The 15,726-nt window shown below is 45.1% G+C and overlaps 1 protein-coding gene across 1 annotated transcript in view; it reads right to left on the bottom strand.

The window, feature by feature from the left end:
- Positions 1-1,793: 1,793 nt before the first annotated feature.
- Positions 1,794-15,726, bottom strand: part of SLC6A7 (solute carrier family 6 member 7) — a 78,809-nt gene continuing 64,876 nt past the window's right edge. Inside the window, exon 15 of the mRNA XM_029583440.1 lies at positions 1,794-2,199. Within this exon, the coding sequence (XP_029439300.1) occupies positions 1,993-2,199 (207 nt within the window). The 3' untranslated portion in view covers positions 1,794-1,992. The remainder of the gene's footprint in view (positions 2,200-15,726) is intronic.

The following is a 15,726-nucleotide window of genomic DNA, read 5'->3' as shown; positions in this document are numbered from 1 at the left end:
AGCTAGTCTCATGAAGATAGGAATAATGATATTAAACTAATAAACTTGCGACGGTGTGGCATTTCAGCTTTACAGCGGCTGCTAATCCTCAGCCAGTTTCCAGATTCCATCTTGTGAAATGTCAGAGAGGACGTATTTTGCCTTTATGGACTTCCAACAGGTCACTGACTAGAGTGGCTTAAAGAATTATAAAAATTGCTCAGAGTGTAATATTTTCAGTTCATCATACAGCATTTATTATTACTCCTTGTCATATGCCTTGTGCAGTTCTTTTTTACATGCTAGATCTTATAAGGTTCTGAAGATCAATCCTCCCTTCCTCTTAACCACAGCACCATATTATTTTGCATATGTGTTATTCCCTAATATTTTTTTTCTCCTATGACTCTTTCAGCAAACGCTCTTGGACCCACCACAAAGTCACAGTGCCGTCTGCATCATTACTATGCAGGACAGGAGCCTGCAGACAAGGACATCAAACTCATCATCATCAAGCCAGTCGAATGACGTCGTAATATGATAATAATGTCTAGACAAATACAAGTGGGAGGCATTTTTTTTCCCCTTTTCAAGGTAAGGAGTTAGCCAGTATCCAGGAGCTAGAATAAGAATGGGAAACACTGACCTATTTTTGCATTGTACTGACATCACACGCACGAAAAAGTACATGGCAGGAAAACACGGTGCACATGTATAAAACAACTGGTCTTTAAGAGAAAGCACACAATGTATTCTCTCTCTTTCTACCATACCCGGGTAGCCTCATAGGCTGGGTGCTTTAAGGAAGTGTTGCTGCAGCGGAGGAGATTATAGTGGAATTTAATGATACCAAAAAAACCAAGAGAAGAGAGTGCTAACTAGGATTAAAAACATGTGCTTCATTATATAGATGTGCAAAATCTTTCGTGTGGCTTTTGTTTAATCTTTTCCCTGGCTGTGCTATTGAAATCCATTCAAATCCCCCCCTCAAAATATTGTGCTTCATGTAAACACCTCATTACCACAGATCCTTCTTATTCCTTTTCTTTGATGTGGATATCCTGAGTCCCACATTAAGGATCAAATTCTCCTTTGGAGAGTCTAACATGAGAGGCAAGGTGAATTCCCTCCCCTCCCCCGCCAAAAAAAATATAACATTTTGAGCATGGGGAGTTTGGACAACAGCGTGGTGCATGCAGCATGAAAGAAATATGTTTTTTGGAAGGAGGTGTTGTGAAGAAGGCCCCAGAAATTGAATTGATATCAAGGATAAATCAGCATCTGAAGTCAAGATGGTTGCTGCCTCGTTACAGGAGACTCCAAGATGGGGACTTTTGAGTTTGATCACTGTGGAAGACCCTTCCTTAGTCGAATCAGGCCCTTACATTCAGTAGAGAAAAGTAAGCCTCTAGAACAGCCTGAAAATCCTATTGCACACTAAATTTCAACAGTACGAACAAAGATATAAAAATACTACATTATTGATATGTCCTGTTAACAGCATTTTCAGGTGCAACGCAGGTAGCTCCTACACTCAGAATGTCTGAGAATTTTTAATGCTTAGATTGCTTATGGAAGTGGCTTTTAGCACAACAGATTCATCCAGAAGAGAGGTCATCTTGTTCTTCTACCAGCCTAATCTGAGAAGGTGCTTTGGAATACATTCTGATAAAAAAAAAAAAGTCTGAAAGTGGGTTCAATGCAAAAAAAAAAAAAAAAAAGTAGTATTGCCAAAGGACACATTGTATGAAGACATGGATATGGTTGGAACAAAGAATGGGGTGTTAAGTTACATCAACGTTTTGCACAAATTGTCCTGCCACAGCACACTGTCACACAAAAAAAAAACTACCAACATTTTAATGTTTTCTTCACTGAGTTTCTGTTGAAAGCACTAGAATGTCTAGTTCAGTGTTAGAACATCAGCAGATTTTCATCCCACCAAAGGGAAAAGTTCTGTAAACTGGTCCTGAAGAACATATGTGGTTCCTCCTGCTGGCCCAGAACTTGACTTCACATCAGGGACTCCTCTGCCTCAATCTCTCTGTCCACCTCAATAGCTGTGTTTTCATAGCTGGTGATGCCTCCATATTTTCTCATATGGACCATTAAGGGCTTTGGAGACTGGCTGCCTGCCAGTGTATTCACGTACATGCCTGTTCTGTTTTCTTCCAGAGAAGGACCCCAGTCCATAGTTGGCCTGCTGGCTTGCCTGATTCTCTGAAATGGATCATAAAAATAAAAAATATTATGTAAGTGTGCAATGTGCACCTTTGCCTTACCATAGCACAAGTAAGCTTGACACCATAAAGCTGGAGAGAATGGAAATCAGAAATGGCTCTTTTCACTGACTAACCAGACAGACAATGTTGGCAATTCTATAACACTGACTTGAAAAAACCCAAAGGTGAATAAACGTCCAAAAAATTCACCTCATGAAAACATTGACATCAAAAACACACATTTGAAATATATATGACCATTTTTGTTCACCTCCACATTTTGAGTGGACTGAATTATCAGGCTGTAATTAGTCCTGAAATGCTGTCATTACAGATGGCCATGCTCACCTTTTGGCAAATCTATTCACAGACTTTACAATCAAAATGCTGGCAGTGTCTAAGTTCAAGTTTGTATGTGCCTTGAAATAATTCTTAAAAAAATAAGTTTTGATGACGGGGTCTTAGAAAGACTGATAATTCAGTCCACTCAAAATGTGGATGTGAACAAGAACACACACGTCCTTATATGATGGTCATATACATTTAAAATATGTTTTTGATGTCTATGATTTGATGAGATCAGTTCTATAACACTGCCATGGCATCACCATCATAATTGTTAATCAAGATCTGACAACTTGCTGCATATTAATCAGAGTCACCTTTAAACCATGATCCAACACATCAAAATCTGTGGGGCAGCAGAAAACAGAACAAGTTTTAGGTCAATAGTTGGGAAGCTCATGGATCACAACACGAGAATTACACATTTTTGCTTCACGTTTCCTGAATGAGTGAAATGACACCCAGAAAGGATCAGGTTGTTTGCTATTGCGCAACACTCTCTACAATTCTATCTTAAATAGGTTCAACGGCCTGATAACGCAGTAATTTAGTAATGCAGATAATCCCAATAATAATTACGACTGCAATCTATAAATCATGAGCAATTTTCCAAGTATAAGAAATTTGTAAATCAGAGGATGAAATCACTAAATAAATAAATAAAAACAAGTGAATTGCAGGTTATCTAGTCAAGTGGTTCACTGGTCATGTTCTACAGATCCCACGTTTTGAGTCAACCATTCTGGAATTTTGGACCACTCTAAACAATAACATTACTCCAGCAGACTATTCCCAAATACGTAGTGTCAATGTGTACTCAACGAGACTCAGACGTCACAACCTCTCAGACCCCAATGGCGGGGGTGGGGGGGGGGGAGTTTCCTCTGGGATTTTCCTTCGGTGCCCTTTTGCCACCAGCAAAGGTTGCCCTTAGTAGCTGCAGCTGTTTTCTTTCCCTTCCCATTATTTCAGGCATCGCTTCTGCCCGAACCTCAGAAACCCACCCATCATGAGTAATTATATAAATGTGTTAGGTATTGTAACTGGTCTGCTATTTTGCTCGTGCAGCATGTTGCATGTCCCCAGGAGCAGGTTGTAAACAAGGCTGATGTCAAGCATCTGGATGGGAATTTCAACCACTTTCACTTAACTGCCAGGTGGCTTATTTTGAGTGATACTTTCGGCCCATCCTGGTTTTTGAAATTACATACTAGTGCATAATGGTATTTTTAGTCCCTGTTTTTACTATTTGAATTCCGTGCTTTAGGTACCATGATGCATCAGAATGCGGTTTGTCAGAAATCCAGGACTGTCCTAAAATCTCCCTTTTTGACATGCATCAGTTGGCATCTCTGAATAGTACCATCCCTTTGCAGCACATGATCCCACAACACTTCCTCAACACACACACACACACAGACAAACATTTGCACATGTGATCAAGCACACACCAGAGCCGAATTTAACTTTGGTGGGCCCATAGGCAATGGGGAGGGGGGTCATTCTCCTGCCCTGATCATACCTGCTCAACTCTTCCTCTCTTAGGACGGATGTCCCCATCCTCTTGAGCCTTCCAGCTGCACCAACTGGAGAAATTCAGCTCCTACAGCAGTTGCACATGGACAGACCCTGCATTTCCCAACCTCTCCTCTTGCATGGGCTTTCTTGTCACCCGAGAGGGGCACATCTGGGCCTGTCAGCATGCAATGGCTGCAGGTCGCCCTGCATTGCATTTCTCCAGTTGGAGCTATGGGGCCGGTACTGAGGCAGTACGCCCGGACATTAGCGAGCAGCCTTGGTGACCCTCTGGCTTTTGTACAAATCTGGTGCCGGCAGTTGTCTATGTTGTCTATATTTGGACAGACACACACATACTTTCACACGCCCCCTTTAGTAACTGGCCCTAGTTTAGGACTTGTAGGGCTGCAAAAACAGAGCCACTGTGTTGGCACAGTATCCAAATTGGAGGCTGCCTCAGTGATGGGCTCCTGCCTGCTCAAGTGCAGGTGACAACTGGGATCAGTGTGGATTTTGTTTTGGAAGATGAAGGAGATGCATTCATTTTAGTTAATTCCCTTATTCCTAATAGGTTGGATTGTAAACTCTGGCTGAATAGGCTAGGAAATGAGACAATAGAGATGTGCATTTAACATGAAAGTGTTAAATGGGATGAATGAAGCCATTTCAGTTCATTCCAAATGAAATGAACTGAAAACAGCTTCTCATGAAAATACTCCAAATTTTTCAAGTATTTTTATTTTATTTAATAATTTTTATATACCAATGTTTCATGAGAACATATCATATCGGTTTACATTAGCTAACAAATATTCATTTAAAAATATTTGCTTTTCCAAAAAGAAAAGGAAGTAAATACATAGTTTCATAATATAAATAAAAATAAAATAGTAAACTAAATAATCAAAATTTAGACAGATAAGCAGTAACGTAAGAGCAGTGATAATATAATTAGTAGGTTAAAATCATTAGGTTAAAATCTCTTGGAAGGCTTGTTTGAATAGCCATGTTTTAATGCCCTTTTTAAATATTTTAATGTCAGCTTCCATCCTTAATTCCTGTGGTATAGAGTTCCACAGTAGGGGCCCAGCAATGGAAATAGCCCTTTCTCTCACATTATTTAGATGAGCAATCTTAGGGGAAGGAATTGGTAACATCCCTGTACCTGATCATCTCGTAATTCTTGAAGGGATGTGGAAATGTAATGATGAAGTTAACCACTCTATCTTTTTATTGAAGAGTGTTTTATGAATTTTCATTTTTGTAACAATTTTTTTTTTTTTTTTTTTTTTTAGAAAAGGCTTCTCCGTGGCCCTCCAAATCCCCTCAAGATATTCTTGAGGGCCTGGGCCTCTCTAGGCCTTTCCCACCTACAGGGAAATGTGGACTGGGGCCATGGATCTCACTCCCCAGCCACCACTCACCCCTTTTACTGCAGGACTTGAATTAAAAGCATAAAATGGGCAGGAGGAAGCCCTGCCAGCTGGATCTCTAAAACTGGCACCAGCAGCTCTGACTCTGAAGCTGAAGTGACCACACTTTGGCGCCGGTCTCGGTCGCGGCCTGTGTTGTAGGGCCGTATAACATAATGGTGTCAGCGCACCTGAGATCGGCGCTAAAGTGAGGTCACTTTTACCAGCATTAGGGCCACCAGCAGCATACCTAAAGGGCCTTTTTTTGCTTTTAATTTGGGACACACTGCAAGGAAGGGGAGGGGGTCCCCGGGCCTGGCTTATGTTCCCAGGGGGTGCGATGGGGTGCCACATTCCCGTAAGTCCCCTGCAAGTTGGGTTTCGCAGGGGTGGCTGCCAGTTTCTCATCTGAGGCAGTTCCCTGCAAGTTAGGATTTGTGGGGGTGACTGCCACATACTCATAGAGGGCCAGTCCCCTTTGAGGAGGTTTCTGCAGGAGTGGCTGCCTCCTTCTCATCCAAGGCTGTTCCCTGTGAGGTTTTATTTGCAGGGGTAGCTGCCTCAACAGTACTGGGGTGAGGAGCAGGCCGCTTTGGGATGGTGAGTGGAGAGACTGCATTTTCACAGTCACTCTGGCATGCCCTGCTAGTTTTCTGTTCCCAGTAATGGCACCCCTCCGGAGGAGCTCCTGGAGAAGGGTGCCTGTCACTTTGCTGGAAGCTTTCTCCTCGGCTCCAGAGGCGCCATACCAAGCCTCCAGTTTCCACCACTGGGGAGTCCACGGGTCCCTCACAATTTGAGACACCATCTCGGGGCAGTAAGGAACTTGGGCTCTGAGCTTTATCCTTACTGTGCCCTGCTGCTGCCCTGAGGTGTTTTAGTAATTTCTGCAGCAGCAGGGACACCGCTTGTCTCTCTGGCCGGCGACGCAGCCACCTCTGAGGTAGAAGGAGGGGTCCCGTCGGCCAGAATGGCTACCTCAGTGGTGGAAGGAGCTGGGACAGGAAAGGTGTTTTCTGTGGCTGGTGTAGTAGTGCCAGCCACTAAAGGGTCCCCTAAAATAGGGGTCTGTCCCCCAGCAGATAGCAGTGCTGGGGCAGGAGTACTGTGTCCAGCGGCAGCAGAGATGTCATTATTAACTGTTGCTGGGTTTGATGCTGCATATTGAGGGGGTGCAGCGATAGGAGATGCTGGGGGTGCAGCTGTGGCTGATGTTGTTGCTGCAGCTTTTGGGATGCCAGCCAGAAAGTCACAGATGTTCTTCTTTGGTATTGACTTCCAGCTGACATCTTTTTCCCCCCGGCTTTCTTAGGGCCTGCTTGAGGCTGCGTCTTCCCCATTGCCCAGGCTGTTCTTTCTATTGAGGTATGGGCAATGGGGACTGGGATCGAAGCAGCCTCTACTGAAATTAAAAGGGATGTGAAGGATTGCTTAAAAAGTGACATTTTAACATTTTTTAAATTTTAATTATTGTGTAAAAATAAAGTAACTGTGAAGTTTTTAATGAATCTGTGCTCCAAAATTAAAAAGAGAGTAAACAGGGGAGTGAGAAGTACAAAAAATCTGGAAACAAAACTGACTTAGAAAAGCAGGCTCCTTGGCTGCACCGGGAAGGCCTGCAGCAGGTGTCTGATCAGAGCTCAGCAGGGCTTCAGAGCTTGTGGCCCGGCTGAGCAGCTGAGCCCTCCCCCTCCCATAGCCTCAGTGATTAAATAAAGAAAATAAAAAGTAAGAGCTTGCTGCTCTTTTAAGTGATAAAACTAAAATAAAGTAAAAAAAGGCAATTATGAGGGAAAGGTTGAAATTAAATAACTAAATTAAACAAAACAACTGAAATAAAACTCTCCCTTTAGCTCCAACGGGAGACTGAAGGAAAGAGCACAACATAACTTAAAACTGTAAAGCAAATAAAAAAGGAAATATGCCTTGAAATTAACCCTGTATACAACAAAACTCACCCTAAAATTAAAGCCCTGAAAAACTGTCCCTGCCTACATAAAACTTCACCCTGAAACTAAGAAGTGTGTGTAAGTGAATGGGGGAAGGAAAGAGAGGCTGCAGTCAGTATATAGGGGAAGGCAGAGGAGCTGCCTTCCCCTCAAACAAATAAAATAAAAATCTAAATAAATGAAATAAACACTAAATAACAGTAAGGACTGATGCCTCAACACAAACTGAACTATAATATATCAAGATTATAAGGCTAAGTAAATGAAAATATATGAAAATAAAGGATTTGAAATCTCTGCCTCAGGAGCACGATGTGAACACAGCCTTTCTCTAGGAGGTAAAGCCAGGCCTATGTTAGATCAGCCACAGTCCAGTGCCTCCTGGTGGTGGAACCAGAGCAGTACATACAACCTTGGATCTCTCATAGGAGAACCAAGAAAAAAGTCCAATCTAAACTATAATTCCACATAAACCGGTTAATGTGCCTGTAACTCAAAAATGAAATACAGTGCACCTGGGAAAATCAAATGTTGAAGGGTAAAACATAATCCAGGGGGACAAGGGATGAGCAGAGCACATTATTTAGTGCCCAATGGCTGGCAAAGGTGTCAGCAAAATATTACTCTGTTTGAAGGCGGGAGTGCACCAATGCCTGGAACAGGACCTCGCAGTCCTTAGGTACCTCCCCGACCTCTTGTTGCCTCCTGGATGGCCATTTTTGCAGTGGTTTGATTGCAGGATAAGTGGATGCAATGACCAGGAAGGAACTTGGGCTCTGAGCTTTATCCTTACTGTGTCCTGCTGCTGCCTGAGGTGTTTTAGTAATTTCCGCAGCAGCAGGGACACCGCTTGTCTCTCTGGTCAGTGACGCAGTCACCTCTGAGGTGGAAGGAAGGGTGGTGTCGGCCAGAATGGCTACCTCAGTGGTGGAAGGAGCTGGGATAGGAATGGTGTTTTCTGTGGCTGGTGTAGTAGTGTCAGCCACTAAAGGGTCCCCTAAAATAGGGGTCTGTGGCCCAGCAGATAGCAGTGCTGGGACAGGAGTATTGTTCCCAGCGGCAGCAGAGATGTCATTATTAACTGTTGCTAGGTTAGATGCTGCATTTTGAGGGGGTGCAGCGATAGGAGATGCTGGGGGTGCAGCTATGGCTGATGTTGTTGCTGCAGCTTTTGGGCTGCCAGCCAGAAAGTCACAGATGTTCTTCTTTGGTATTGACTTCCAGCTGACACCTCCTCCCCCCGGCTTTCTTAGGACCTGCTTGAGGCTGCGTCTTCCCCATTGCCCACGCTGTTCTTTCTATTGAGGTATAGGCAATGGGGACTGGGATCGAAGCAGCCTCTACTGAAATTAAAAGGGATGTGAAGGATTGCTTAAAAAGTGACATTTTAACATTTTTTTAATTTTAATTATTGTGTAAAAATAAAGTAACTGTGATGTTTTTAATGAATCTGTGCTCCAAAATTAAAAAGAGAGTAAACAGGGGAGTGAGATGTACAAAAAAACCTGGAACAAAACTGACTTAGAAAAGCAGGCTCCTTGGCTGCACCGGGAAGGCCTGCAGCAGGTGTCTGATCAGAGCTCAGCCGGGCTTCTGAGCTTGTGGCCCGGCTGAGCAGCTGAGCCCTCCCCCTCCCAGAGCCTCAGTGATTAAATAAAGAAAATAAAAAGTAAGAGCTTGCTGCTCTTTTAAGTGATAAAACTAAAATAAAGTAAAAAAAGGCAATTATGAGGGAAAGGTTGAAATTAAATAACTAAATTAAACAAAACAACTGAAATAAAACTCTCCCTTTAGCTCCAACGGGAGACTGAAGGAAAGAGCACAACATAACTTAAAACTGTAAAGCAAATAAAAAAGGAAATATGCCTTGAAATTAACCCTGTATACAACAAAACTCACCCTAAAATTAAAGCCCTGAAAAACTGTCCCTGCCTACATAAAACTTCACCCTGAAACTAAGAAGTGTGTGTAAGTGAATGGGGGAAGGAAAGAGAGGCTGCAGTCAGTATATAGGGGAAGGCAGAGGAGCTGCCTTCCCCTCAAACAAATAAAATAAAAATCTAAATAAATGAAATAAACACTAAATAACAGTAAGGACTGATGCCTCAACACAAACTGAACTATAATATATCAAGATTATAAGGCTAAGTAAATGAAAATATATGAAAATAAAGGATTTGAAATCTCTGCCTCAGGAGCACGATGTGAACACAGCCTTTCTCTAGGAGGTAAAGCCAGGCCTATGTTAGATCAGCCACAGTCCAGTGCCTCCTGGTGGTGGAACCAGAGCAGTACATACAACCTTGGATCTCTCATAGGAGAACCAAGAAAAAAGTCCAATCTAAACTATAATTCCACATAAACCGGTTAATGTGCCTGTAACTCAAAAATGAAATACAGTGCACCTGGGAAAATCAAATGTTGAAGGGTAAAACATAATCCAGGGGGACAAGGGATGAGCAGAGCACATTATTTAGTGCCCAATGGCTGGCAAAGGTGTCAGCAAAATATTACTCTGTTTGAAGGCGGGAGTGCACCAATGCCTGGAACAGGACCTCGCAGTCCTTAGGTACCTCCCCGACCTCTTGTTGCCTCCTGGATGGCCATTTTTGCAGTGGTTTGATTGCAGGATAAGTGGATGCAATGACCAGGAAGGAACTTGGGCTCTGAGCTTTATCCTTACTGTGTCCTGCTGCTGCCTGAGGTGTTTTAGTAATTTTCCGCAGCAGCAGGGACACCGCTTGTCTCTCTGGTCAGTGACGCAGTCACCTCTGAGGTGGAAGGAAGGGTGGTGTCGGCCAGAATGGCTACCTCAGTGGTGGAAGGAGCTGGGATAGGAATGGTGTTTTCTGTGGCTGGTGTAGTAGTGTCAGCCACTAAAGGGTCCCCTAAAATAGGGGTCTGTGGCCCAGCAGATAGCAGTGCTGGGACAGGAGTATTGTTCCCAGCGGCAGCAGAGATGTCATTATTAACTGTTGCTAGGTTAGATGCTGCATTTTGAGGGGGTGCAGCGATAGGAGATGCTGGGGGTGCAGCTATGGCTGATGTTGTTGCTGCAGCTTTTGGGCTGCCAGCCAGAAAGTCACAGATGTTCTTCTTTGGTATTGACTTCCAGCTGACACCTCCTCCCCCCGGCTTTCTTAGGACCTGCTTGAGGCTGCGTCTTCCCCATTGCCCACGCTGTTCTTTCTATTGAGGTATAGGCAATGGGGACTGGGATCGAAGCAGCCTCTACTGAAATTAAAAGGGATGTGAAGGATTGCTTAAAAAGTGACATTTTAACATTTTTTTAATTTTAATTATTGTGTAAAAATAAAGTAACTGTGACGTTTTTAATGAATCTGTGCTCCAAAATTAAAAAGAGAGTAAACAGGGGAGTGAGATGTACAAAAAACCTGGAAACAAAACTGACTTAGAAAAGCAGGCTCCTTGGCTGCACCGGGAAGGCCTGCAGCAGGTGTCTGATCAGAGCTCAGCCGGGCTTCTGAGCTTGTGGCCCGGCTGAGCAGCTGAGCCCTCCCCCTCCCAGAGCCTCAGTGATTAAATAAAGAAAATAAAAAGTAAGAGCTTGCTGCTCTTTTAAGTGATAAAACTAAAATAAAGTAAAAAAGGCAATTATGAGGGAAAGGTTGAAATTAAATAACTAAATTAAACAAAACAACTGAAATAAAACTCCCTTTAGCTCCAACGGGAGACTGAAGGAAAGAGCACAATATAACTTAAAACTGTAAAGCAAATAAGAAAGGAAATATGCCTTGAAATTAACCCTGCCTACAACAAAACTCACCCTAAAACTAAAACTAAAGTCCTGGAAAACTGTCCTTGCCTAAATATATCTTCACCCTGAAACTAAGAAGTGTGTGTAAGTGAATGGGGGAAAGGAAGAGGAGCTGCCTTCCCCTCAAACAAATAAATTAAATCAAAGTCTAAAGAAATGAAATAAACTCTAAAAGTGAGGACTGGTTCCTCAACACAAACTTGACTAAAATATGTCAAAATTATAAAGATAAGAAAACAAAATAGGTGAAAATAAAGGTTTTTTTTTTATCTCTGCTGCAGGAGCTCGATGTGCACACAGCCTCTCTCCAGGAGAGAAAGGCAGGACTGGAGCAGCCTGTCCTGAAAATCTGGAGCCAGTTGGCTTCCCTAGACCCAGGGAGGCTGTTGGGTAGGCCGAAGCCTTGGGTTAGGTGTTTAACAGGCAGGAGGGGGAGGTTCTGAGGGGCCCAGGGAGGACCAGGTTGGTTGTTTTTTTCTGTTTTGGTGGTTTTCTTTTTTAGCTTAATTTTTTTTTTTTTTTGTTTGGGAATTGAACAACTGAAAAAAAAAATTAAATGAACTGGAACATCAACACCCCCCCTCCCCCTGCAAATGAAACAACAAATAAATCCCAAAATATTTGCCCTGCACATTCCTATGAGAGAACATTATTCTGGTCACCGCGCTGTGACTGGTGGAGTGCATCTCCGTGATTTTTTTTTTTATGTTAAAGTAATTTTGACTCTATTTTTTTCTCGTTTCCCCTCTTCCTGCACCATATGGGATGCACCCCTGCACTGGTTAGGGCTAGGAAATGGTCGGATGCTGGCATCTCTGAGTTTTCCAGAAATGTTATATGTGAGGGGGAGGGGGGGGGGGGCGATATTTCTGACCACCCTTTCTTTCCAACCCCTGGAAGGGAGGATACGCAGATTTTAGTTGGAGTCGGATAGGAGGGCCGATCGTAGATGTCACTACAAGAAAGTGTGTTTGGTGCCAGGGATCACCATCGAGCAAGCATGACAGTAAACAATTTGGAACACCCCGACATCTCTGATTTATTTGAGCATATGAACTCACAAGCACTTAAGCACCGAGTGCTTGTGAGTTCATATGCTCACCCCCTAGACCAACTTTTTTTTTTTTCCCAGCGTCCTGGGCCCTGGAGGTATACCCTCCCCTCATTCAGAGAATCCATGCCGCGAGTTAGATGAGACTTGGGACAGCCCTGGGACCGAGTCTGACCCCTGTCTTCCTAGCCAACCCTACAAAAGGGGCTGCACACACACACACATCCAATACAGTAAACTTTCACTAGGTTGCTCTGTGCTTATAGCTTCTCCTCCTCCCCTTTACTCATTTTCTTAACGCTGCCCCTCGCCCCACCCCCTTCCTCTGCCCATTTCAAAAGTCCCTAATGTGCTACCACGGGCAGAAGCAGTGCATCCCATCTCCTTAGCAGGCCTGAAAATATTCCAGGAGGCTTACAGGCCGATGCAATAAGGCGCCTTCAGGCAAACACGGGTTTTATTTTTTACTCACAGCTGTGTGCGCGAGCAAACCTTACTGCCAGTGCACGCGCCCAGAACGTGCGTTCGTCTTAGTGCCCTGGCACGGAGATTTCATATCAGTGAGGGCATTACCCAGTAACTCCCCGATGCCGACGGGTGTCACATTTTCCTAGCGCTGGAAAGTTTACTGCAGGGTCAGAGGTGGAGCAAAGTTTCCAGCTTTGGTGTCAGAAGTGGCAGCAAGAGGGGAGCGGGCGAGGCCTCTTCCTGTTACTGGGTTTGGGGATTTTTTTCTTCTGTTTCTTCCCATCCCTGCCGGTCCCCCACGTGCCGCTACCTCTTGTCCCTGCATTCACTGAGGTTTTGCTTTTTTTTTTTTTTAATTTCCTTCTGCTCAGATGGACCGACCGCCCTCGCTGCCTCCTCTTTCTCATTTCAGCAGTTCTCTTCCCCTCCCCTCCCAGCCAAGCACTGGGCAGCCCAGACCTCAGGTTTCTCCCACCTGTCACCCCCCACCCGCTCTTAAAGGAACAGCGCCCAGGATTAAAATGTGCTTTCGTCCTGAGCTAAAAGCACATTTTCCAGTCTGCGCCCGCTTTTTTTGACTCCCAACACATGAGCACAGCATTAGCTTACTGCACTGGGAGTTAAAAAAAACGCGTAGTCTCTGTATTAAGAAACTGATTTTCAGCGCACGGTTTTAAGGCACAGGTTAGTGCATCGGCTGCCACTGCCTGTTTGTCACTGACAGGTCTACAGGTGGCAGTTCTCGTCAGCCTGTTAAAATCCCTCATAAACAAGCAGATTTCTACAGGCAAAAGAGTTCAGTCCTGCTGCTGCTGATCACTGTTTCCACAGCAACTCATTAAATCCCATCCCTGAACGCTAAGAGCCATTAGGCGCTCATTAGCAGAGCTCTTTAAGTCCTTGTGAACATACTATTAAAGCTTTCTTACCCGTTCATTATCCTATAGACCTAAATCAAGTCTCCCACACGCTGCCCACTTGCATGGCGCGCCTGTGTCAAGCCTCAGACGGCCTGGCGGTCAGCGATGGCCAGAGCTGGACAGGGGGGACTGATTTTGTATAACCCTGTTAAGCGCCAAACACTGCCACCCAAGACGTACGTCGGCTCAATGTGAAACCCATTGGTTTGAGGACTCATTTTTGCCTTTCAGGACTGGCTGAAATTATTCTTGGATAAATACGGTTTTGTTCTGCTTTTTTTGTAGTCTGGGCGCATTTCTAGTTTTGTACATGCCGGGCTTTTAACTTTATTCAGTGGACATTGTCTTTTATTTTGCGCGGGACTGATTTTGCCTGAGGCGGTGACGCCCTGGGCCTTTTGCAGGTGGATCCATTCCTCCACAGCACGTATCCGCGCGTTTTCCCAGACGCCGCACCGAGTGACAAACAGTTCAGGGGTCTCTGGAGGAGATCCTCCCCTCGTAAAAGACAGGGGGGGGGGGGGGGAGGACAAAACAGGGCAACACTCAGGGCTGATGTAAGGTATTTTTTTCCAAACTAGTCAGCTTCAAAATTTGGCACCGTCTCCCCAAACCCCTGCCACCGTCCCTCTCACCTCACATGCCCCCCCCCCTTGCAATTCCTGCGTCCTCTCTCTTCAAAAGCATTGGGGTGGCCCCGGTCCCCGCTCCTACTAATGCAGGCTGCTGTTACATCCTCTCCGACTGCAGGGGACCGTGAACCAGTGGGGGCGCCCCGGCGGGGGGGAGGCAAGGGGGCCGCCTCCTGCTCTCGTGTAGCGTTTGCTAACCCCATCCTGCAGCCTCGTCTCACAGGTTTCCTTTTCAGGATATTTATAGTACCATGAAGGCGCCTGAGATGTGTTTGCATTTATTGATCTCCAATATGTGCAGAACTACCTCGTTGTATATTCCTTGCGGGCGCCCTGAAAACCCAATCTGTCAGGTCAGTGCCAAGGACCAGGGTGGGGGAGAGAGTGCACGAACGGGTTTCCAGCTTTCTGCACCTCCTCCTGCCTTCTCTTTCCACCCACGATGAAAGTCACACTTCGTGATTCATAAAAACAGCTACTACCAGAACTGTGCTAAAATGTGTGGTTTCCATGGTAGCATAAGGCCCATCCGGGAGCAGAAAGAAATAAAAGCAGATTTAATAGGGAAAAATAGGTTGGAGGAGTTCCTCCTTTCTGGATGGAGAAAAGAGGAACAGAGGTTTCAATCCCAGTTATTTAAAATTACAGTGAGCTTCAGCTTCCTCCTGTTCCTTTCACCTTAACAGAAGCCGGCCTGCACTGAAGCTATGGCACCGTTTACAGCTGGTTGAGGTTCCTCCCCCTCCCCCATGTTAACCATCTCCCTCCTCCCGAATAACCCAGCCTTCGCAGCAACGGTCCTCGGCCGAGGGCCACCGACCACGGCACCCTCAGGAGACAGCACACGTGCGCCCCGGGTCTGGCCACTCAGGCATCACCATCATGGACCGAGTCTCCCTCCTCCGCAGAAACTGTGAATGCTGCCTCCGCAGCATCCCCCCGGTATCAGCCCGGCCAGAGACGCAGAAGTCAAGGTATGGGAACCAAACCAAGGTCTCTCGCACGGCAGAGTGTAGCAAGGCGTAGCTTTCGGAAGGGCCAGGCATTCGAGGAGAAGAGAGAGAAACATGGCTGCCTGTGCCAGAGCAGGCCTATGCGAGGCTGCTTAAAATGGCTGCTTCCTGTGTCCCTGGAAGTGTTGTGGATTTATCTGCTGAACGTCAGAGGGAGAGGAGGGGGTTCTTTTCAGCTCCTGTCTCCCCTAGAAACTCCTAGGCCCCAGTCTTTGGGGGTGACAAGGAAGCTGGAAGCTGGAAGAGGCTTTCTGAGTTATTTTAGCCTTTTGAGAGGAGAGAGAAGATTGTTCCCTGTTTCCCCCCCTCCCTTCCTTTCTCCTCTTTTTGGAAGCTTGTGTTCTTTTTTTCATCCGCTTCTCTCAGCCAGAGAGCGTGAGTAAGTGCCAAGCCTGCAGAATCAGAGGACGGAGACAAGGATACTGATCCAGTATCCAAC

The sequence above is a fragment of the Rhinatrema bivittatum genome, chromosome 18 (assembly GCF_901001135.1).
Source record: "Rhinatrema bivittatum chromosome 18, aRhiBiv1.1, whole genome shotgun sequence".
NCBI classification, from domain to species: Eukaryota; Metazoa; Chordata; class Amphibia; order Gymnophiona; family Rhinatrematidae; genus Rhinatrema; species Rhinatrema bivittatum.
The sequence above is the reverse complement of the archived record's forward strand: the minus strand, read 5'-3'. Positions and strand labels throughout refer to the sequence as shown.